Source organism: Stegodyphus dumicola, chromosome 1, assembly GCF_044657685.1.
Source record: "Stegodyphus dumicola isolate Sdum_Otavi_A_Nest chromosome 1, ASM4465768v1".
NCBI lineage: Eukaryota > Metazoa > Arthropoda > Arachnida > Araneae > Eresidae > Stegodyphus > Stegodyphus dumicola.
Genome location: NC_140768.1, coordinates 166,030,553 through 166,053,904, shown reverse-complemented (window position 1 = coordinate 166,053,904; position 23,352 = coordinate 166,030,553). Strand labels below are relative to the sequence as shown.

The 23,352-nt window shown below is 32.8% G+C and overlaps 2 protein-coding genes across 3 annotated transcripts in view; one reads left to right on the top strand and one right to left on the bottom strand.

Annotated features, from left to right (window-relative positions):
• The window catches only part of LOC118183609 (TBC1 domain family member 30-like), a 111,328-nt gene extending 91,597 nt beyond the window's left edge, over window positions 1–19,731 (bottom strand). The window contains exons 1-2 of the mRNA XM_085822980.1: window positions 19,609–19,731; window positions 16,657–16,778 (exon numbers count right to left, since the gene is read on the bottom strand). Coding sequence (XP_085679106.1) covers window positions 16,657–16,778; window positions 19,609–19,711 — 225 coding nt within the window. The 5' untranslated portion in view covers window positions 19,712–19,731. The remainder of the gene's footprint in view (window positions 1–16,656; window positions 16,779–19,608) is intronic.
• A 216-nt stretch (window positions 19,732–19,947) lies between these two features.
• Window positions 19,948–23,352, top strand: part of LOC118203381 (uncharacterized) — a 70,422-nt gene continuing 67,017 nt past the window's right edge. For both annotated transcript variants that reach the window (XR_015042878.1, XM_085822975.1), the window contains exon 1: window positions 19,948–20,197. Coding sequence is in view for 1 of the 2 variants with exons in the window: in XM_085822975.1 (XP_085679101.1) it covers window positions 20,044–20,197 (154 nt within the window). In the remaining variant the exon portion in view is untranslated. The remainder of the gene's footprint in view (window positions 20,198–23,352) is intronic.

The following is a 23,352-nucleotide window of genomic DNA, read 5'->3' as shown; positions in this document are numbered from 1 at the left end:
GAAGAAGGTAATACTGTAAAGGTGGCAATGCTCACAGCATGTACAATAAATTCCCGAGAAACTGTAATAACCGAACTGGTTAAGGATCCTGAGTTTGGAAGCATTTATGAGTATTTAAAGGATCCTGAAAATTTTAGCCACCAAGATATTGTGGCGATAAGAAATAGGGCGGCCCATTACAAACTAATAGATGGTCTATTATTTTATACAAAAACTACGAATTCCAACAACGAATTTTGACCTGTTATCCCAGCTAGTCTTAGATTAAATATCCTGCAGGAGTTGCATGACAGCCCTTTAGTTTCTCATGATGGTATTCGAAAAACTATACAACGCGTACGCGAGGCAGTCTATTTTCCTGAACTGCAAAAGTTAACAAGGGCGTATGTCCAGTCCTGCCCAACATGTCAAGCAGTTAATTATATTAATTTCCGCCAGGCCAGGTTTCTAAATAGTATTAAATCCGAATTTCCAAATGAAATAATTGGCATCGATTTATTGGGCCCTTTCCCAAAAAGTCAGTTAAATAAAAGTCGCTGTCTCCTTGTTATGGTTGATCATTTTAGTAAGTGGACCGAAATTGTTCCCTTAAAACGAGCCTCCGTGAAATTAGTTACTGATTCTATTTTAAATAAATATATTTTAAAATACGGGGCGCCCCTAAAAGTTATATCGGATAATGGTCCTCAATTTGTAAGTAATGTATTTGAAGACATGTGCCAAAAACTGGGCATACGTCAGTTAAAAATGGTCCCGTATCGGCCGCAATCAAATATAGCGGAACGGGTCAATAGAAATATAGTGAAAATTATCCGTAGTTATGTTAAAAATTTTCATAAAAGCTGGGATAACTATGTCAATGAATTAGCTTTCGCCCTTAGGACCGCAAAACATGATACAACGGGCAAAACTCCTGCTGAGTTCTTTTTAGGCAGAAAGATTATAATGCCGTTAGATAAATTATTTTATGTGCAACAAAGAGCCCCAGAATTTAAAATGGGTAATATAGAAAAATTAATTAAAGAAGCAAAAAACAATACTGAAGTAGCACAGAGAAAACAGAAGCTTAATTTTGACATGAAACGACGGGGAGTAACTTATAAAGTAGGGGATGAAGTGTTAAAAATTAAGCATTCACTTTCTTCAGCATCAGAAGATAAAACTGCCAAATTTTTCCATGATTTGAAGGACCATATGTCATAGAAAAAATAACTCACGCTGTAGTGGTGTTAAAAGCCGGAAATGGTGAAACGTGCTCCGCAAACATTGATCAAATAAAACCCTACTATGATCGTAATAAAATGAAAATTTTCAAAGATCTTTTGCAGGATCCGGCACAGCAGACACGGCAGGCACAAGCTCCAGAGGTGGAACAACGTCAAGCACAAGGACAAGCCATTAGGAGGCAGGAGCAATTGAAAAGAAAGTTTCCCTGCTGGAAAATTGAAGGTAACAAGAAAAAGAAGCCATTCCACTGTCCAGAAAAGAGAGCTCACGAACACCCCCAGAATGAAGAAGGGAGAAGTACGACGAATCCAAAGAAAGCCAGGAGAAATAACGGCAACTATAACCTGGCTCCCAAACAGAAGATCGACTCATCGGACAGGACTCTCCGCAGCAAATGTCGCCGAACTGCGGAAGGGCCACGAGCGGCGGAGGAAAAGTTACAAGGAAAATTTGAACGGCCTGCAACGAGGTCCAAGCAGGAACGCAAAAGAAGTGTCCCGGTTCCGCCAAGACCACAGGCAGAGGCGAAAAAGAAGGTATTCAAGGGTGACCGGAACTGGAGGAAAAAGAAAGTTTCTACAGGAAGGCACTGAAGGGCGAGCCCGCACAAGAAGGAGGATAAATCAAACCAGAATCTGCGCTACCTTCCAGGACTGGGCTCAGAAAAGAATGTCCGAATATCACAAAGATAAGTAAAATTTTATGTTACTTTGCAAACTTAAGTTAATCTTTCATTCTTACTGCAAATGGCAGATTTCAAGAAGTTTTACCTCATGTGAGGTCTACCTTTATCACCAAAAAGGCGCGAAATGAGTTGTTACCAATTTTGGTATTATGTTTTTCAATTACTCGCACGTAAAACTAAAGTTGATGTAGAATAGGAATGTGTAAATACTTAAATATTGTAAAAGTTATTGTATAAATTTTATTTAAAAACATTCTGGCAAGAAAGAAGTTTTAGTCTGAAAGACTTTTTGAAATGTAGTATTTCAATGTAGAAGAATTGGCACTTGCTTTGAAAAGAATAGAAGTTAACAATGTACTACTAATGTATATTTTAAAATGCGTAAAATTAACGGCATGTTAATATGTTCTTATATACAATGTGAACTGTTATTTTAAACGTTAAGAAATACTGTGATATAGTAAAAGTGAAAGTAATGCCAAAAATTTTAAACTTATTCGTGTGACTGTAAAAAGAGAAAATTATTGTGAATATGTGTTAAAGGTTGAATGAATGTAGTTAGGCTCTCTGACGCTACACTTCAGAGTTAGCCACTTTCAGAATAGTACCTCAGGGTTTAGAGATGAATATAAGGTGTGTTATAAGGTCTTGTTATGTTGAATTTTAACACGTTAGTGTTTTGATTGCAAGTGGTAGTGTTGAACACTTGTACATAAACACATTCGTGTTTGGTGTTTTCTTTTACAAAACATGTCAGAGAGCATGGGGAGAGATAATTAAAATAGTCATGAATGAAATAAGAATGTTAAGAGAAATATAAATATGCATGTTACTTGCCATTTCATTGTGTAACATTTCATTAAACTAGTTTTCCTTCCAGATCTCTGGAAAAAACCAGATTTGAATAAAAGCTCCTGTTTAGATGCAGTACAGATGAAAAAATTGGGTGTCCATGGAGCTGCTATTGTAAAAACAATTTTTTTTTTCTTTTTTCCTAGTTTCTAGTAAGAAATGTTTGTAAAAGATTGGCCTCGCGTTAGATTCTAGAGCTAAAAGTTTTCAACAAGGTCGTTTTAGACCTCAGTTTCAAACTAATTAACTCTGGCGGGAAGTATGTAAGGATCTTAAGTTTTACTAACGTTTATTTTATTTTAAATCTTTACTATCACTTCTTATTTTCTACTTCCGGCCAGAATTAAAAGCGTTAACTTATATATGCAAAATTTGTCTGGCGAACGCCAAGTACTTAAGTTGTGGCTTTTTGCCAAGCGAGAGAGAGGAAGCAGTTGAGTCAAAGCAGGCCGCTTACCTTAGATGTTACGCAGTTGCTGTTTGCCTTCCAGGCCAGAGGTTTTAATCCTCTTGATAAATTTTAAAACGTATTGTAGTGTTCACAGTCTCTGTACTACATACGCTTCCTGTTAATATAAGGCCAATCTTCCACGTTTATTATTCCAAAGTTAAGTTAGAGTTTAGTTAAATATTTTTATATTCTTACGTTCAGACCACAAGTAGTTGGTCTCTGTATTCCGAAGTACGGAAATTATTGCAAAGAGTGAAAAATAAAGGGTTTTGTATACCCTTCCTGTGTATCTTGTCTACTTCCCACAGTTATTGAACATAGCTTTAGTAAGCTCCCTGTTCCGAGTCAGGTCCCTGCATGTTCCCAAAGGAAGTAAGACGGAACATTGAACCTGATAGCGGATATCTTGAAAATTGTGCCTTCCCTGCACCAGTCTTGGCATCAAAAAAGAATCTCTCTCTCTCATGCACACACACACACACAAACAAAAAAAAAAAAAAAAAAAAAAAAAGAGGAGCGGCACACATTTGTAAATTTTTATCATTTAAATTTGTCGCCAAACATTTTTGGTGAGAAACTTTACGCTTTTACTTATCTACTTTTTTTGTTTTTATTTCGGACTTTTACCATAAACCAAGTGCAAAAATGTGGTTTTTGCAGATGCGGAAACCACATTTTTTCAGACGTTTTAGACTTTAAGTTTGAAATGCAAACAAAAAATTTAGATAAGTAAAATCATGAATTTTTTCGCCAACCCGGTTGTTCTTGCCGAAGATAGCTCAGAATTATTTAATGATACTTAACTTCAGTAAGTGGACTGTAATATTAACAATAACAATTTTATTTTAACAAAAACAACATTATTGAATACTAGCACATGCATGTGCTTATAGTTACCTATATAACTTAGTTAAGAGCGAGCAACCATATGCTCTTACATCAAGTCAGAAATCATTCATACTAATAAAGCAAAAACGAAATAACTTTAGGGTTACACTAAAGCCAAACTCTGCTTGGCGTAAAACAATGCTGCCAAGCAATACTCTTTCAGACACCGAACATCCCGCCCGGCGTTGAAATATTAATTTCAATACAATAAGTAGAATTCAAAAAAGTAATAAATGTTCATACAATACAAAATGATACAATGTAAATTAATGCACAAATTATAATACAAGTAATCACAATGTGAAAAGAACAAATATGATAGATTACAATTCAAACCTTCAAATAAACATAAAAAAGCTCGTACATTATTTCTCAATTGGCAATACAGCAATTTTAGTAACTGCTCGTTTATAAATACCATTTTTGGTTTTGACAGAGACAACTCGCACAAGGTTGTCCTTCCCATAAAACACATCTACAATTCTCCCTAACAACGATTTACAGGTAGGAAGATTTTCTTCCTTAATCACTACCATATTCCCTATTTTAATATTTTGTTTAGCAATCATCCATTTATTTCTTTGAATCAAAGTGCTCAAGTAATTATTAGTCCAATTCTTCCATATATTTTGTACCATTTTTGTAGTTTTTTGCCATAAACTAAGTCTGTTATTATCTACTTCTGTTAAATTGGGTTCAATTATTGAATTGATCGGTCGACCTATAAGGAAATGACCAGGGGTCAAAACATTTAAATCATCAATATTAGAAGTTAACGGTGTAAGAGGGCGAGAATTTAAGATTCCCTCTACTTGAACTGTTACTGTCAAAAATTCTTCGTAGGTTAATACTGAATTTCCTACTGTTCGTTTAAAATGAAATTTAAAGGATTTTACTCCTGCTTCAGATAGACCATTAAAATTTGGTGCTCTTGGGGGTATAAACTTCCATTGTATACCTTCCTCGGCTAGAAAATTAGCTAAAGTTCCATTCTGCTTTAGAAAAATACTCATTAATTTTTTTATTTCTGTATTTGCACTAACAAAGTTTTTTGCATTGTCACTAAATATTTTTTTTGGTTTACCTCCTCGGGCAAAGAACCTCTTCAGACAAGCAATGAATGCTTCTGAGGTTAAGTCATTGACAATCTCTAGATGAATTGCTTTTGTCACCATACAAACAAAAATACAAACATATATCTTATGATAGTTACCCTTGCGTTGCCCTTTGTACTTTATCAAAAATGGGCCGCAGTAATCAATAGCACAACAATTAAATGTAAAGTTAATATTAATTCTCTCTTTAGGTAATTCTCCCATTAGTTGTTGAGAAATTATTGGTTTTGCCTTAAAGCAAATTATGCAGCTTTGGACTATCTTTCTAGCTATATTCCTGCCATTAATGGGCCAATAAATTTGTCTAATATAATTTAATAGTGATTGTGGACCATTATGAAAATCCTTTTCATGAAAATAAATAAATATAAGTTCAGTTAACTTATTCTTGGCAGGCAAAATAATGGGATGTCTTTGACTATAACTTAAATTAGAATTCTTTATCCTACCACCTACCCTTAACAGACCTTTTTCATCTAAGAAGGGATCAAAATATTTTAACTTACTCCTTGATGTTATCTGTAGACCTTTCTGCAACAAAGAAATTTCTTCTGCAAAATACCTACCTTGGATATATTTAAGGAGTGTATTCCTTGACATCTCCATTTCATCTATACTAATACTACCTGTTCGTTTCTCACTTGTGTTCCTACAGTTGTAGATAAATCTGAAAAGTAAACTAAATTCGTATTAGTTTCAAGAAATCATTAGTTATTTTTAGGAAGTCATCATAGAATGAATCAGTTTTTAAAGTCAACAAGGAAGTCGTAACTGGTTTCAGTTCTGAAGAATAAAGCTCATCACTAAGTCCATTTTTATCTTGAAAATTGTCCTTGTTTAAAAAATCAGGACCTTTCCACCACAGCTTGTTAGATCCAAGAGTTGTAGCATCTGATCCTCTGGAAATGATGTTGGCTGGGTTCATTTCTGAAGAAACATGTCCCCACTGATAGATGGAAAAAAGTTCCTCTTGAATCATTCCACCTTTACATAATATGTCGTTCAATGAACAACCGTTAGTAGTTTTGGCACTCGCGTCGAACGCAACGCGTAACTTTGTTGTTTTACTATCAGGTTTCAGCACGCCATGATGAGGAAGAAAATATCCTCCTTCAGTTTTAGAATAGACTTCCATCTTTCCCATATGATTTAATGATTCATATTCCCTTAAAAATGAAACATAAAGTTCTTTCATTACAGAATCACTCGACAAACCATTCCACAATTGATTCAGTCTTTTTTCAGCAATTTCCTTTGAATCCCCTAATTGTATGTTTTCACCAATATCTGGCTTGAACGGCATTTTAACCACATATCTTCCATATGCATGCCAGTAAAATGAGTTTTTAAAAGGTTTGTTGTAATAATTTAATTCAGAATTAACTGTAGATTTAGTTTCATTTACTTCTTCAACTTCCCAGAATGACTTTACTAAGTTATTTAACGAATTAATCTCTGTTGACAAAAAACAATAATTTAAGTCATAATTTTTTACATTTGGAATTCTAATGCTTCCAGAAACTAAAAAGCCGAAGCAGCTGTTTTGAAGAAGTAACTCATTATCTTCTAATTGTATTTTATCTGTTTTTAAAAATTCAAAAAATAATTCCACACCTAATAATAAATCTACCTTTTTTGCCTTGAAAAATTCATCATCAGCTAACTTTATTCCTTTTGGAATACTTAATTTCGAAATATCAATAGATTTCGATGGTGTCATGTCAGTTATTTTGGGAACAACTAATAACTCTATTTCCCATTCATTTTCTTTTTCTAAGTTCGATAAACATGTCTTTATTTGCGATTTAACATTCAAAGTAGTGTTGCCTATTCCACTAACTGGAATAAATGCTCGTTCTTTTTGTATTCGTAATGAGTTCGAATCACCTACAGTACAAAAATTAGAAGTCGAAGCTGAATCAAGCACGGCTCTAAAAGGAATTCGTTGATCGTAAACAGAAGATAAACAATCGCTGTATTTATTAACACAAATTTAGATTTATTTGCAGCTGCCATCAAAGTTGTGTGGGGAAGGAGGGGCAGTCCTCTTTCCCATTCACTGACGAAAGGTTCAAGGTTAATTCATTTTCTTTTGATGATTCATTTTGTTTTTCGTCAATTTTATGTAACAGCGAATGATGTGTGTCTTTCTTACAGAAATAACAGCTAAATTTAGCCTTACACTGCGATAATACGTGTGATGGAGAAAGGCATTTAATGCATAATTTATATTCTTTAACAAAATCATACCTCTCAGAAACAGAAATACTCTTAAATTTCAAACAATGATAAATTGGGTGTGGTTCTTTACACATAATACACTTTCGAAAAGGGTTTGTTTTAGTTACCAAGGATTTTGAATTTCTAGAGCGACTTAATTGATTTGATACTTTAGTAGCATAGCTCTGCTTAGGAAAACTAACTTTGTTTATTTCTTCAAGAATGCGAATTCTTTCTTCGAGAAATTCTAAAAATTCATCAAGTTTGGGAATTTCATTTGATTTTACGTTTAGTTCAAATGCTTTTCTAGATTCTCTATCTAATTTATGCAATAAAATATTTAATATCAAAACATCAGATAAATTATTTCTATCAAATTCTAATACACTTAAAGATCTCAAACATCTTTTAACATTATCTACCAGTGATCTCAACTGACAAGGTGAGTCATTTATTTTTTCAAATTTCAACAAATTATTGATAAAGGCATCAACTACTGCTCTTTTGTTCTCATATCTGCTTTCAAGTGCAGAAAATAGCGACTCAAATGTATCCTGACATGATTCTAACATTTTTGCTTCACCTTTAAGTGATGCTTTCAAATAAAACAGTTTCTCAGTATCATTTAAATTATTATTATTACCAATCATAGACATAAATCGCACTTTAAAATTTTTAAAATCTTCATATTTACCATAAAATTGAGGAAGAGGTAAATCAGGCAGTTTAAAATTTGATTTAGAAACAGTTTTGGTTTCAAATTTATCTTTATTATTTGTTTCACAATTAGAAAGAAAAATTCTAAATCTTACTTTGAACTCTTCGATGCTTTCTTCCAATTCTTGTGTAATGCTTAGATTATCCTTCAAGTCAATTTCCTCTGGCAAATTGGTATATTCCACTATGAGTTGTTTAACCCGAGATTTTAATTCCAACAAAGAATGAAATTTAGTCTTCATAATAACATTATGGTTGAGTTTATTCTCCTCCATTTTATACTCATCATGGAATTTTATCAAAGCTCCGAGTTTCATTTTCTCTACGCCGCGTTGGCGATTCAATGAAACAATATTAGTAGCCATTTTCTTCTCCGGCTAACGTGAGACCAAACCGTTCTTGCCGAAGATAGCTCGAACTTATTTAATGATACTTAACTTCAGTAAGTGGACTGTAATATTAACAATAACAATTTTATTTTAACAAAAACAACATTATTGAATACTAGCACACGCATGTGCTTATAGTTACCTATATAACTTAGCTAAGAGCGAGCAACCATATGCTCTTACATCAAGTCAGAAATCATTCATACTAATAAAGCAAAAACGAAATAACTTTAGGGTTACACTAAAGCCAAACTCTGCTTGGCGTAAAACAATGCTGCCAAGCAATACTCTTTCAGACACCGAACACCGGTCTGTATATGACAACTGCTCAATTTTATTTTTGAAATAATTTTTTCCTACATATTAACCATTTATAGATGAGAACAAAAATGCCTGGCAACTTTACAGACAACGTGGCTTTCATAAAATTAATGGTCAATTCAGATGTCATAGCAAAATGTTCCTAAGTGTCCAAGACATGTGACTCTTCCTGGTAGGAGAGTGTAATGATATTACCCTAACACTTTCTTCCGATGACAATTCTTGTACTTCAGATACAACTGCTTATACTTGTACATCAGATTCCACTGGCATATATGTAGTAAGACTCTCATCTACACTAATGAACTCCTCAAAACTAACATCAGGTTTTGAAACATCTTGTAGAATATTCCATTTGTCAGGTCACATGGTATCATTATCACCATCTAACTCGTCAACAGGATAAGCATCTTCATGTCTCCAGGCTCTGCTAAAACTGTTCTGCATGTGCTGTAATAACATGGATTTCCAGGATATGGTGACAGCTTTTATTACATCAAGCACACTCTAAGTTGACATTTCAGTCTCTTTTCCAATAGCGCAAATTGCAGCTCCATAAGTTACTTGAGGTAAGAGCAATAATGCCTTGATCCAAAGGCTGTGCATTTGAAGTGAGGTTGAACCTTTACATTAGTTTAATTCAGGTCATATATTTTAGGAGCTGTAACCAGCTCAATGTCATATGAACATGTTTATTCTGAGCCATCACTTGACTAGTACACACAAGGATGATGTTTATCCCTGCCGGCTCATTGTATACAAAGACAAAAGTTAGACAATGTTTACTGGGTACTCTACCAGGCACATGTACAGGTTTTATTCCAAGGGAATAATTTGGAAAAAGATTATAAAAACAGTCCAGTTTTGTCCATATCATAGACATCCCACGATCACATATTTTATACTTTTACTCTAATTTGGCCAAATTCATGCAACCAGTTGTTTGTTTTTCAGCTTTTCTTGCTTCACCAAAAATCACTAATGATGAAAATGAATATCTCTTTTGGAAACAGTACAGCCAACCAGCAGAACAACCAAAATTCTGAATATCCAAATTTTTTGCAATCTCGTTTGCTTTTGACTTAAATCCATTTAAAGGTACACTGAAAGAGCACATATGGTTGAATAAAGTTTTGAAATCTTCATACTTAGCACTGCAAAGTCACATAGATTTGTTATCAAAACTTGACACAGCAGCATTAAGAATTTTTTCTTGATTTTTAAGTATTATGGATAAGGTTGATCTGGCAATTTGAGAATTTTGAAATTAAAGGAATGAAATTCCTTTAAATTATAATTAGACCTATTGATTTAGTATGCAATGTCCTACTGAGTTTTAGGTTGAACAGAAGATATTAACTCACCTGAAGACTACTGGAAGAAGAAAACAGGTAAGTAATTTTGTCTGATAAATTAGAATTATTCAAGATTTAACATTAGTGGTCGTAGCCAACTTTTAAAGAATAAAAAAGCATATCTGAACACAGAACTGCATTTGTTCACTGACGATCATCATCGACACAATGATGGCGATTGTTCAGCAATGCCACTTGTGCTGGCTGTGTTTTACAGAATACAGTCCATTATGTGAGGTTTTACATAACGGGATTTAACAAATTTTGTAATACAGTCCTAGCACAGAAACAACAGGAAAATAAACACACACACACACACACACACACAAAAAAAAAAAAAAAAAAAAAAAAAAAAAGTGTGAAAAAAAAAAAAAACAGTTTGTAATTTGTGCTAACCCAAATTCACATTAACTGATAAAACTTCCTATAAGATCATCATCAGTGCTTGGACCACAATCGTGTTCATATTAACATAGTACAGTCAATTTCTAATTGGAGAAATCAAATTTTTTTAACATAATTTATTGACATTTAAAACTTCCGAAGTTAGGAATTCGATATCAAAGAAAGTAATAAGTTTTTTTTTTTTTTTTTTTTTTTTTTTTTTTTAATGAATTGAAGAACGTTGTACAGTACAAAGTCTGTAATCCGGACGTCCATAATCCGGACCTCAAAGCTATAAACTTTCTGCGCATGCATAAACGCATAATGTGTTTACACATGCACATATGCATTTATGCATGCACATAATACCTTTATGCATGCGCATAATTTATTTATGCATGCACGATTAATGTATAATGGAAGGCACAAGCAAAGCTAAAATTATCTATTTCAGTTAATGTTGCAGATTGCGTTGTTCCTTAATCTTCGAATTGGATCGGGCTTATTATTTTTTGCAGACTGTTAGAACAATTTTATAAAAGTAAGCTTGAACTTTCGATTATGTCAGAAAAAATTTCCGATTCTAGAGCTGCCAAAGGATCTACAAAGAGAAAGCATGTTTCGATGTCCATCAAACAAAAAGTGGAATTGCTGCAAAAAATGGATAAAGGCATATTTTTTGTTTTTCTATTCCGAAATCTGTTTATCAATTTCACGCTGCTCTGTGAAGGGGGGATGACGCGGCACGCAATGAACTGGAAGTTGATCTGTCAGCACTATCTTTATCTTCAGGTCAGATGTTTTCATTTTATTTGGCTTACAATTCCTTAATAAATGTACTAATTCATCTCGATGTACTCCATCTTTCATATGATTTAAATCAAATTCCTCGTCATTATAAATATCAGGAATACACATCAAATAGTTTTCTGGTTGCAATTTTCTAATTTCGACTATGCGTAATGCATGCTTTACGCATGCGCATTTCTGATAGTGAAGAAAGTAACAGAGAACGTTATTGAAAATGAAAGATTTTTTATTGACAAGTTAGTCGGTATTCTCGGCACAACAATTATAGGACTTGAACAGTGGAACTTTGTAACTGAACAAGAAATTATGTTTGTATATAGAATTAAAGAGAAAGTATTAGCACAAAAAATGAAGCAAGTTAAACAACTTACACTGTTTGATAGAAATGTTTACTAAAGTAAACAAATAAATATTAAGCTTTTCTATTGTAAATTTTGATACCCTTTAGATCAAAATTGCTCTTTATTTCATATTTTTAATTTTATAATTTCTGCATGCCATCTTACTAGATTTAAATTGATGATCTATAATCCGAAAAAACAGATAATCTGGAATCGCTGAAGTCCCGACCAGTCTGGATTAAAGGCTTTTAACGGTATTCACCTTAAGTGAATTTGTGTTAGGGCACGGTTACTTTATTTTCATTTAACAAACAAACAAAAACTCTAGTAATTTTATTGTTTGCACTATTGGGCAGACTGGGGGGGGGAACTTTTAAATGAAGTTCATATGAGATACATAACGAGATTCCTTTTTTTTTTTTTTTTCAAATTCTCTGTTTTTTAGACCATAACAGAATTGTTGGAAGTAAAAGAAAGAATAATCCTTGTTGAAAAATGATATTTTAATTGACTAACTTGATTTGATAATCTGTCATTAAGACTAAAAAGATAAAAAATAAATATTAAAAAAGTGTTTAAAATTTTTTGGGTTAATCTTTGGATTATGGTAACTTGGCGATTTTTTGGCGGTTAACCCTGCTACAGCAACCTGCTAGTTTTGTTTTGTACGCCATTTTGTTTTCCCAAAGTAAAGGCTTTTTTTTTTTTTTTTTTTACTCAACATTTTTTTCCGAACAATCTGCTAGCCGAATTACGCTTATGCTAGAACTTTTATGGAACAAAAGTGCTTAATCATGATGAAGATTAAGTGCGAAATTGGGAGACAGTGCAGAATCGAGCACTGCTTGCCGTGTTTTTAAGAAATGCACATACACGGTATCCATGTACACGTCGACCAATTTTCACTTAAAAAAACATCCCTGAATTGCACAAAAATGGCATTGCGCACACTCTTGACTTTATCCATGTACACTGCTAAAGTCCTAGCTAGTAACCTTTATCGCCTTACCAAAATGTCGCCTAACTACCTGTTACCATATTCCAAAGATTAGCCATTTTTTTTTTTTTTTTATTTAAAACTCATAAAATCATTAATAATAAGGAAATTCATCATATAGCTTAATAAGAAAAAAAGATTAAAATATTCTTTTCACAAATTTCATCTAGAAATTAATATCAAGACAAATAAAAGCATGGGTATTTAAATAATGAAATCTCTGAATCTAATTATATTATCACAATTATAATCCATTGGTACTATTCGGTTTTGAGGGCCGTAAAAAATCGTCAAACTATCGTGCTGCCAAATATAATTGCAGCAACCCTAACGGAAGAAAGGAAGTATGATAGTAAATAACTATCTAAGACTGATGTTTTAAATTAGATGAAAAGTTAATTTCATATAATACATTTTTATTATTATAATTTATGTAAAAAAGGCTAAACATGAGTGAATGGAAGCATAAGAGTAAATAACTATTTCAGATCATTATTGTAATTTATATAAAAATTGCTAAACATAATTGAATGGATGCCTGCAGCGCTGTTTTGCTACCGAGTTATCGCTAAAGCATAATTTCATCTCGTTGGTTGTTCAAACATAATTTTCTATAATGAATGATGCCTTTTCTTTGAAAAAATTCTCGATAAAGTGCAGAATCGCCCATTTATTTGTTTCTGCTTTTTACAAGGGTTTAAAACAATTCGATTTTTGTCAATTTTCCTTTACTTTTTAAGTGAAAATAGGTCGATACGTACATAGGTAAAGTCAAGGGTGGGCACAGTGCCATTTTTGTGCAATTCTGGGATTTATTTTTTAAGTGAAAATAGGTCGATGTGTACATGGATACCGAGTACGTGCAATTCTTAAAAACGCGTTAAGCAGTGGGTGATTCTGCACTTTACCCAAAATTCTATTCCAGACTTTTCGTCATGAGCAATTCCTAAATTATTAAATCCATAGGATATGAAAAAAGGATTTAAAATCAAAAAAAAGGGTTTAGAAATTAAACTAGTGTTTCAGTGGCGTCTTAAGAAATATAGAACTATATAAACTTACGCAATCTGAAATCAGCGCGTACGCTAGATTTGGCGCTTGTGCTCATGCATTTTCGCTGCAATTTTTTTACAGTCCTCAAAACGGAATAGTACCAATCCATTATTTTTACAAATTTATCAAGGTTGTACAATGCTTTTATTATTTGTGATGTAAAATTGCAGATGAAATCTTTAAAGAGAATTAAAAAATTGTTCCCATTAAACAATATGGTTAACTATACATTAAATTATATAATACCGTAATTTCCGGAAGAAACGGCGCGGCGTTTATGTGTTTAAAACTTAAATTTTCAGCGGGTGCGGCGTTTCTACACATGCGACGTTTAAGTGCACTAAAAATAAAATATTTCCTATGATGGTCATTGTACATAGTTTGGATGGCCTTGTCATTGTGTGTGAATAGACCGGTGCTGTTCCCACACAAAAGACCACACAGTTGCTTTTTGTGAACGTTATTTTGTTTACATTCTTTTCCTTGAATGGACCTACATGCCTTATTCACCCTAAACGAGATCTCAGAACAATAACATTCTTCCCCCCTTTCAAATCAACATTGTCATCAGTTTAAATAGTCTCTTTCCTCTGCCATCTGATGCATCTTCCAGGACCCATCCTTTCCCCACCCCTGCCTTTTCTGCAATTTTTTCAAAGGCGGACACGACTCCACCTGCCTCGCAATAACGAACTGTGACGTATTTCCCCTTCAGCATGAAACAATTTTTCTTCGCATTCTGCTAGATACAGATCCCATCAGTTTGGGTCAAAGTACTTGTTGAATAGTTTTTAAGTAAGAAGAGAGCGGAAAATTTTTGAAAATGTCACCTAACGGCACAGAAGCTATACTGCTGGTTTTAAGCTTAATGTAATTTCACGTGCTGAACAAATTGGAAATCGAGCAGCAGCTCGAGAGTTTGAAGTGGACGAGAGATGTGTTCGACGTTGGAAAACTGAAAAAGAACTTCTTAAAAATATGCCACAACAAAAACGAGCCAAAAGAAGTGGTACTGTAAGGTGGCTAAATCTAGAGGACGACCTTGCAAACTGGATAAAGAAGCAAGAGGAAAGGGAACGGCAATTTTGACTGTAAAAATTCGCTTACAAGCAAAATTTATAGCAAAACGAATGAACATAAATGATTTCAAAGGAGGTGTAGCAGATTTCTGAAAAGAAAAAATATTTCTGTTCGTTCTAGAACAACAGTCGGGCAACAATTACCAATGGACTGGCAGGATAAAAAGGCATCTTTTCTAAAATATGTGACATATATTATTGACAAAGAAAAAACTTCTTCGGTCACAGATAATAAATATGGATGAAACGCCGTTAGCTTTCGACTCTCCTGCAAACAGAACTGTTGATGAAACTGGTGCAAAAACTGTATCTGTGCTTACGACGGGGCATGAAAGAACATCATTTACATGTGTGTTAGCTTGTGCCACAAACGGTGACAAGCTAAAGCTGATGATTATTTTTAAACGAAAGACTATTCCGAAGGGAGATTTTCCTAATGATGTAATTATTTGTGCAAACGAGAATGGCTGGATGTGCGAAACAATCATGCATAAGGTGCTACAAAAAATTTGGCAGTGTCGTATGGGATCTTTTTTCCAACCAAAAGGGTTATTGATAATGGATTCCATGCGTGCTCATTTACTTGAGTCAGTGAAAACCAGATGTCAAAAATTGTCTACGACCGAAGCAATAATTCCTGGTGGTTTGACAAAAATCTTACAACCATTAGATTTGTCAGGTAATAAATCCTTCAAAGCTGAAGTCCGAAAGCAGTGGGAGTGTTGGATGAGTGAAGGATTGCATACGTATACCAAAAGCGTTAAAATGCGTAGAGCATCTTATGAAGAAGTTGCAAAGTGGGTAGGAAGTGCGTGGAAATCGGTAAAAACATCATCAATAATAGCAGGGTTCAAAGAAGCTGAAATTATATCCTTAGATAAAGAGACTGTAAACCAAGAGGATGAATGTGACGATCTGGAAGACTTAGATCAGGATTTACTAAATCTTTTTAATTCAGATAGTGAAGAATCAGATTTTGATGGCTTGATATGATGTATAGTTTGCTGTATTTCCTTTTGTAAGTAAAATTTAAAATTTCTTTTTGTCTTCCAAATTTAATATTTCGTTACTGCAACACTTTTTATAATATAGTCTGAGTATTACAAATATAGACTTCTTTAGTGGGTAAATATAAGTTTATACGTGAAGGTAAATATATTTTCCATATTTCTTACTTTTAATTTATTTTTGAGTTATGGTTTCATTTCATGCATTTTTCTTAACTGGTATATCATATATCAGGACTTAGGTTGAGATTTTGCACCTATACGGCGCACGACGATGTCACGCGCAATTTAATCTATTGCGGCATTTATGCTGATACGGCGTTTCTGTGCAATTTTAATTTTTTTCCCGTCATTTTTCTTGAGTGCGCCGTTTACGCTGATGCGGCCTTTCTTCCGGAAATTACGGTAAATCACTTTTTTTCCTTTTAGATTATTATTTTATGAATTTACAATAAAAGGTTATTTTTAAAAACCTTTGTTTAACATGATTTTAATTTTAGATTGCCTTATTACCTTTGCAGTTTAATAAAACTATTAAAATAAACATATTTGAAAGTAAACTTATATCAGATTCATTTCTGGATCCCAAAATCACAATAAAACTTTAATATTCAATTGATTGACAAACATTAGCCTAACTTCTATATACAGAAACATTCTCTAAGATGACCACCTACATTTCCAAGATTTTGGTCATCTTTGGAAATGGTCATATCAAGAAGTTTTGCATATTCTAATTATTGAAGATCAGCACAATTACATTACCTGTTTCCTAAAATCTGCAGGAATTCCATCTGGAAGACGTGCCACCATTTTCATTGCATCTTTCCATAATACAAAACTACTACTATCAGGTGAACATCTTATTCTTAAATCACTTTCTATACCTATAATTAAAGATCAATACAATACAAAAATAAAAATTATTTAATACCACCTAAAACATAAGGAAGATTAATCATAAACTCAGTCTCAGATGTCTACTAGCAACTTAATAAAACTTTGTACATAAGGAAATAAAACGAAGATAATATTTATATAACGCAAAATCAGTTTTCTTACATTTACTGTCCTGCTTAAAACAAAATACATAATGTATAGTAATAACTTTTATAAAAAAGAAACATCAAAATATATAAATATATTAAAAATAGTGTTTGATTATTTAAATAGCCACATGTTACACAGTAAAATTTAATTTAGTTATATATAATATTATCAATAATTTTTTTCAGAAATATAAGGTAAACTTTTCCTCAGAAATTGAAAAAGTTGAGAAATCTGACAAACTTACTTTCACAGAGCTTTATAGAAAATAGCTCGAGTATTTTGCAACAATAAATAACTTAAGCTTCAACAATAAATAACTTAACTCAAAAGATAGGTGCTTAAAATATACACGACACCACTTAGTACATTAAAAAAAAAAAAAAAAAAAAAAAAAAAATTGTAACATTGTTAATTTCAATAAAGCTTGTGTTTGACTACTTATTTAAACAAAATGCTTTTCTTTAAGGATTTTTAATAGGAACTGCTCATATTTATACAGTGTCTACAAAACAAAAACAAACAATAAAAAAATCATACGAATAAGCTAATTCTTCTAAGAATAAAACTATGCAGTGAATTTTTCTTCATTGTATATGCAGTTCCTAAGGATTATTAATAATAAATACATATTTTTATAGCTTTACAGAAGAAAGCTGCTCGGCTAATCTTTGGAATATGGTAACAGGTAGTTTAGAGACATTTTGGTAAGGCAATAAAGTTTACTAGCTAGGACTAGGAGTAGTGTACATGGATAAAGTCAAGAGTGTGCACAATGCCATTTTTGTGCAATTCTGGGATGTTTCTTTAAGTGAAAATAGGTCGACGTGTACATGGATACCGTGTATGTGCAATTCTTAAAAACACGGCAAGCAGTTTGCGATTCTGCACTTTCTCCCAATTTCGCACCTAATCTTTGATTATTTGCCATGATTCAGCAGTTTTGTTCCATAAAAGTTCTAGCATAAGCGTAATTTAGCTAGCAGATTGTTGGAAAAAAATGTTGAGTTAAAAAAAAAAAAATGCCTTTACTTCGTGAAAACAAAATGGTGTCCAAACAAAAGCTAGCAGGGTTGGTAGCCAAATTTTCACCAAGTTACCATAATCCAAAGATTAACCAGCTGCTCTTTGAAATCTTTTGCAAGCCAACTGGCATAAAACACAGTAGTTACCACTAGATTATATATAAGAAATATTTTTATCATCTCTAAACCTCTCTAGAAACCTCTACCAATTCATATCAAATAAATTTAAAAACTTAAAACAATAGTAAAAGTTTTCAATTTTGATGAACGCACACCCCAAATGAACAGAAACAACATACATGATGCAGCTTCACAACGTCAAACTGGAAGACAAAAGTACAGCAAAAAGTTTAGATATCATTAAAACAAAAATGGTGCCTTAAGATGAGTTATTGAAGATCAGGTAGTGGAAGATTGGGATAACGGTAAAATCCTAGGAGAGCCCACACCCCTGGTGACAAACTGGGAAAGTGCGCACTGCTTCGAGCATTTCTCAAAATCTCCAACTTGAAAATAACAAGTCAAAGAATTGTACAAACACGGTTCCATGTACACATCAACCTATTTTCACTTAAAAAAACATCAGAGAATTGCACAAACTTGGCATTGCACACTCCCTTGACTTTGTCCATGTACACATCGATACACGTCATAACTAAAATCATTCGCGCCAAGGGTGTGGGCTTTGCTAGGATTCAACTGGGGATAACTATAATTGACAATTCTCTCAATGAAACTGGGCAGTCGGCAAGAGAATTACTGACTATATGCATTAGGTTATCATGTTTAGAATTTCTCTGCCTAACCTAATGTTGCCTAACCCAACATCCCCATCTGCTCTGAATGATATGAAAAGTTTGAAATAAACAGCATGCTTGACTTCCTACAAATACATTTATCCCCCCCCCAGTTTGCTGTTCTTTACAGGCAATCAAAAAACACAATAAACGTTCTAAGCCTATGTTATGTATGTAGGTATGTTTCATCATTAAAGTCACATTTTTATTCAATCATTGAGGGAAAAACTGTTTTTCACAAACCCAATATTTCAAAGAAAAACTGATCTCCTCTTGAAAGTGAGAATCCAGACTTATTTTATACATCGAAAAACCACTAATGTATCTCTTTCACATGAGCATGCTTTCGTAAAAATGAAGGTTAGCTGAAATTTAGCATGAGAATTATAAACAATATTTCCTACACGTAGCAAAAGAAGTAAGAATAAAATTGTTTTTAATACACAAAATCTTATTAATAAATGAAAATTTGAAGAATGTTTTTTAAATGGCATAAAACGAATTAAAAAAATAGCTGTAAATATATACAAAATAGGTTTTTGATAAAAATATACTTCTAAATTCGAACTCGTTCTAAAGTCAACTATATACCGGTACTCATCTTAAAAATTAGCGTTTCTATCAAAACTGTATGACTTGATAATGACAGTTTTATGGGTATTTATTTGCTTATAAATTGCGATCAATTAAAAAAAGGAATTTTACTTAATTATCCATAGCTATATAAACAATAAAATAATAACACGTTAATTCATAATGACGTCAAAATTTGTCACCAAAACAATTCTTTTCAAACATTTTGTTTTTTAAAACTTATGTTTGAAATAAGCAAACTTCTCCCTATTCACCTTTAGAACTTAATTTACTATCACAACTTTCACCAGGAGATATTTCGGGCATTTTTGAGTTTACGGATAAACTTTTTAGAGCAGACGTTATTATTTTGCTCATGCTCCTCCATTCAGACAGATGGTTTGGTTTTCTGTACGAATACGGTTACTTTTCGGAATTTTTTTGATTAAAAAAGAATATTAGCTATAATAAGTATTTCAGACTTATAAATAAAAAATAATGATATTATATGAATTTTCCTTCCCAAACACAGTAGAAATATAAATTAAAATTTTAGTTATAAGTTTATTATTAAAATCAAAATTATGTCTGTTCATCGTAATCGTAACGTAGGGTTTTCTGCATGTGTTTGTTTTTGAAGTGTTTACTATATTTTGGAAGTTCAAAATAATATTTCTCAAGAGGAATAAAGTCTCTACTAAGTACTTACCATGACTTCCGAAGACGGTAGATTGGTTGGAAAAATTGCTTTTTGTTCAGTTCTGTGTGCTGGATTTGCTTATGCAGGTTATAACGTTGTGTCAAAAATGTGCTACAAAAAGTCTCGTAGAAAAGAAAATAGCTTTTCTCAGACAATGATAGAAGGTTTGTATTATCTAACTTTTTAAGACGTTATTAATTTTTATACTCTCTTAGTTGTCATGGTTTTTAAACTTAAAGATATTACATTTTGTCGGAATTATTTTTTGCCGGAAAATGTCGGAATCAATAAATAGCTCTTCCTGATATTTCATTACCTGTTAGCTTTTCGTCATATATTATGCCAGAATTTTCTCAATAAGTTTTTGTAAGTGTGTGTCTTATATTTTATAAGTATTTTTAAATAAGTATATGTCGTATATTTTATATTTTGAAGTATAATTAATACCTATTCGAACTACTTCAAACTGAATGTATTTGAAGTTATTTGATTTTGAAATTTCATTCTTAAAAATGTATTCTGTTTGCAACTAGCGGAAAATGCTGCAAATTGGGACAAATATGCTTGAAAAGCTGTCAATCTTCTGCGTGATGTTTGATGATAAATGCTTGAAAACTTTGAAATTTATTTGACTGTGAACCGATAAATTGTTTGGGGTAGAGTTTAAGGTACCCCTTATATTATGGCGAAGTTGTTGTTTGATTTATCGCCAAGTTGTTGTTTCATTTATGGTAGCCTGAGTAGTTGAATGTTATAGAAACCCTATTGTGACGTAATCGGGTGCATGATTCTGGGAAATTTTGAATCATGGGATGTTTTGTAAGCGTTTTTGTGGTGTGTGTTGGTTTGATTCTTTAGACGGTGGAATGACCGAATGTAGTAAGATTAATTTGAAGTTTCTGTACAATTTGGAGCAAAAGGGGAAAAGAGCTTTAATTGACTGGTGTGTAAATGAAGGTTTACTTAGTAGCTATTATAAGTGCCTGTATGTAGGAAGGATATGCCTCTAGTCGAACATAAAAACCATTTAGATGGATTTGAATGGGTTTGTAGGAAGAAAGGTTCAGATGGTCACTATGTGAAGCGTTCGATCCGAAAGAGTACCTGGTTTCTGATCGAACGTCATTTGTCATTTGAAAAAAAGTCATTTGAATATGATTGATATTTTGATTTTTACGTGGCTCTGGGTGTACGAAGTGAACTTGAAAATCATGGTAAGTGAATATTTGCTTTTCGTAGTGCTTAAATGTATAACATGTTTTTCCTTTTTTATGTTATTCTATTGTTTGGTTTAAAATTTATTTTATTGAGATTATGTATTTTTTGTTTGCCTATATTGTAGAATTTGGTGCTCTTGAGACTTTTTAAGTGAAAAAATATTGATGTGTACGTGGACAAAGTAAGGGGAGTGCACAATGCAAGTTTGTGCAATTCTGTGATTTTTTTTTAAGTGAAAATAGGTCGACGTGTACATGGATAAAGTTAAAAGAGGTAGCAATGCTATTTTTGTGCAATTCGGAGATTGTTTTTTAAGTGAAAATAGGTCGACGTGTACATGAATAAAGTCAAAGGAATGCGCAATGCCATTTTTGTGCAATTCGGGGATTTTTTTCTAAGTGAAAATAAGTCGATGTGCACATGGATACCGAGTTTGTGCAATTGTTTGTCTTGTTATTTTGGCTTTGTGTAGCGCCGATTTTTGGCGCAAAAATTTTTGGCCGCTTCGCAAGCCAAAATAACTAGTCGAAGAATTACACAAAATCGTTATCCATGTACCGCCAAATTTCGACAAGGGGTACCCTAAACTATACTTTTACCATTGTTTGTTGTAATTTATTGTGAATTTTCACTATCTTTGTATTAAGTCCACCAGTTGAAGAGAGGATATCCTCTTTAAATACTATTAAGTCTCATGCTGATTCAATTCCTGGAGTTGAGACTGACTATGATTATTTGGTTATATCTAAGATTAAAAACTGTACTCTTCTGCTATCAAAACCAGATTGAGAAATGTATGCATATATGTGTGTGTGTGTGTATGCACACACGTGCATATGTGCATATGTACTTGCATGCATACATACATGCATATATACATACATGCATTTCTGAATCCTGAATAGGGTCCTGCTAACAGAAGAGTACCTTAAAAATGAACCAGTTTCCTGATTCTCTGCAAAATCTTTTAGAATAGATAGTTATGAAATACTCTTGTCATAATCACCTAACTTATCATACATACCTGTGCATTAACATGCAAGGTGCTGTCTATAATATTCTGTGAGGTGCTCTCTATAATCATTTAGCAATTCTCTATTTCCTAAGAAAGGTAAGCTGTAGTTCAGTTTAATAGTAATATTCTTTTTCCATGAAGTTTATTGCATTTCTCCATCTTTTGAAGAACATAGCTAATTTAGATTCTGTCTATTTATCATGATTTATAAATAATAGAACAAAAAATAAGTAAGATTTTTTTTTTAATTCTAATGTATACATAGAGAGAGAAAGAGAGTTGAAAGAAAGTTAATGGGAATAAATTTCCCTTTTTATTCTCGAAGTTGTATTTTTTTTCTGTATTCACTATGTGCTGTTTTTACGTAAAAAGATAGCATAAAATCTTCAGAAGCACTGATCACTACATTTTTATATGAAGGAACAGAATAAAAGACTTGTATTAAATTATTACTTTCAGTGAAGGTGTATGTAGTAATGTTGTTTTCGATGTTGTGACTTGTCTGACAGTAACATTGGAACAAACCCACAAAATTGATCATGGCAAGGAGTGCAAGACTGTCTTTGGCAAGAGCCTTGAGCATAAAGTGACCACACGTCCCACGTTCTGCCGATTTTTAAAAATGTCCCGCCTTTTTAGAAAACATCTTACATTTCTTATTTTAAATGTACCGTAAAAATATATTAACTATTAATTATTATAGTGAATATAAAGAAATAAACACATAAAATGCATGCAGAGTAAACTAACTTAGGCGATGTGACGAGTTAAATTTACTCGGTGTTGTTCGATCATTGTCGTTATGTCTCATCAAGGAATATGCATTGTTAACGGAAGAACAGCTAGCAATAGCTGAAGTGCTATTTGTCTTCCACAGCATAAACTACAAAGTTTCAGATCAATTGATTGTACATCGCAAATGATCAAAACATTGTACGACAAAAAATTTACATGTGGAAGGACAAAAATCAAAGCAATTATTTGCGATGTTTTTTCACCATATTCGTTTTTCACAATTGCAGAAAGAATTAGATAAATGCACATTTTATGTCCATATATTATGATGCTTCCAACCACAAAGATTTA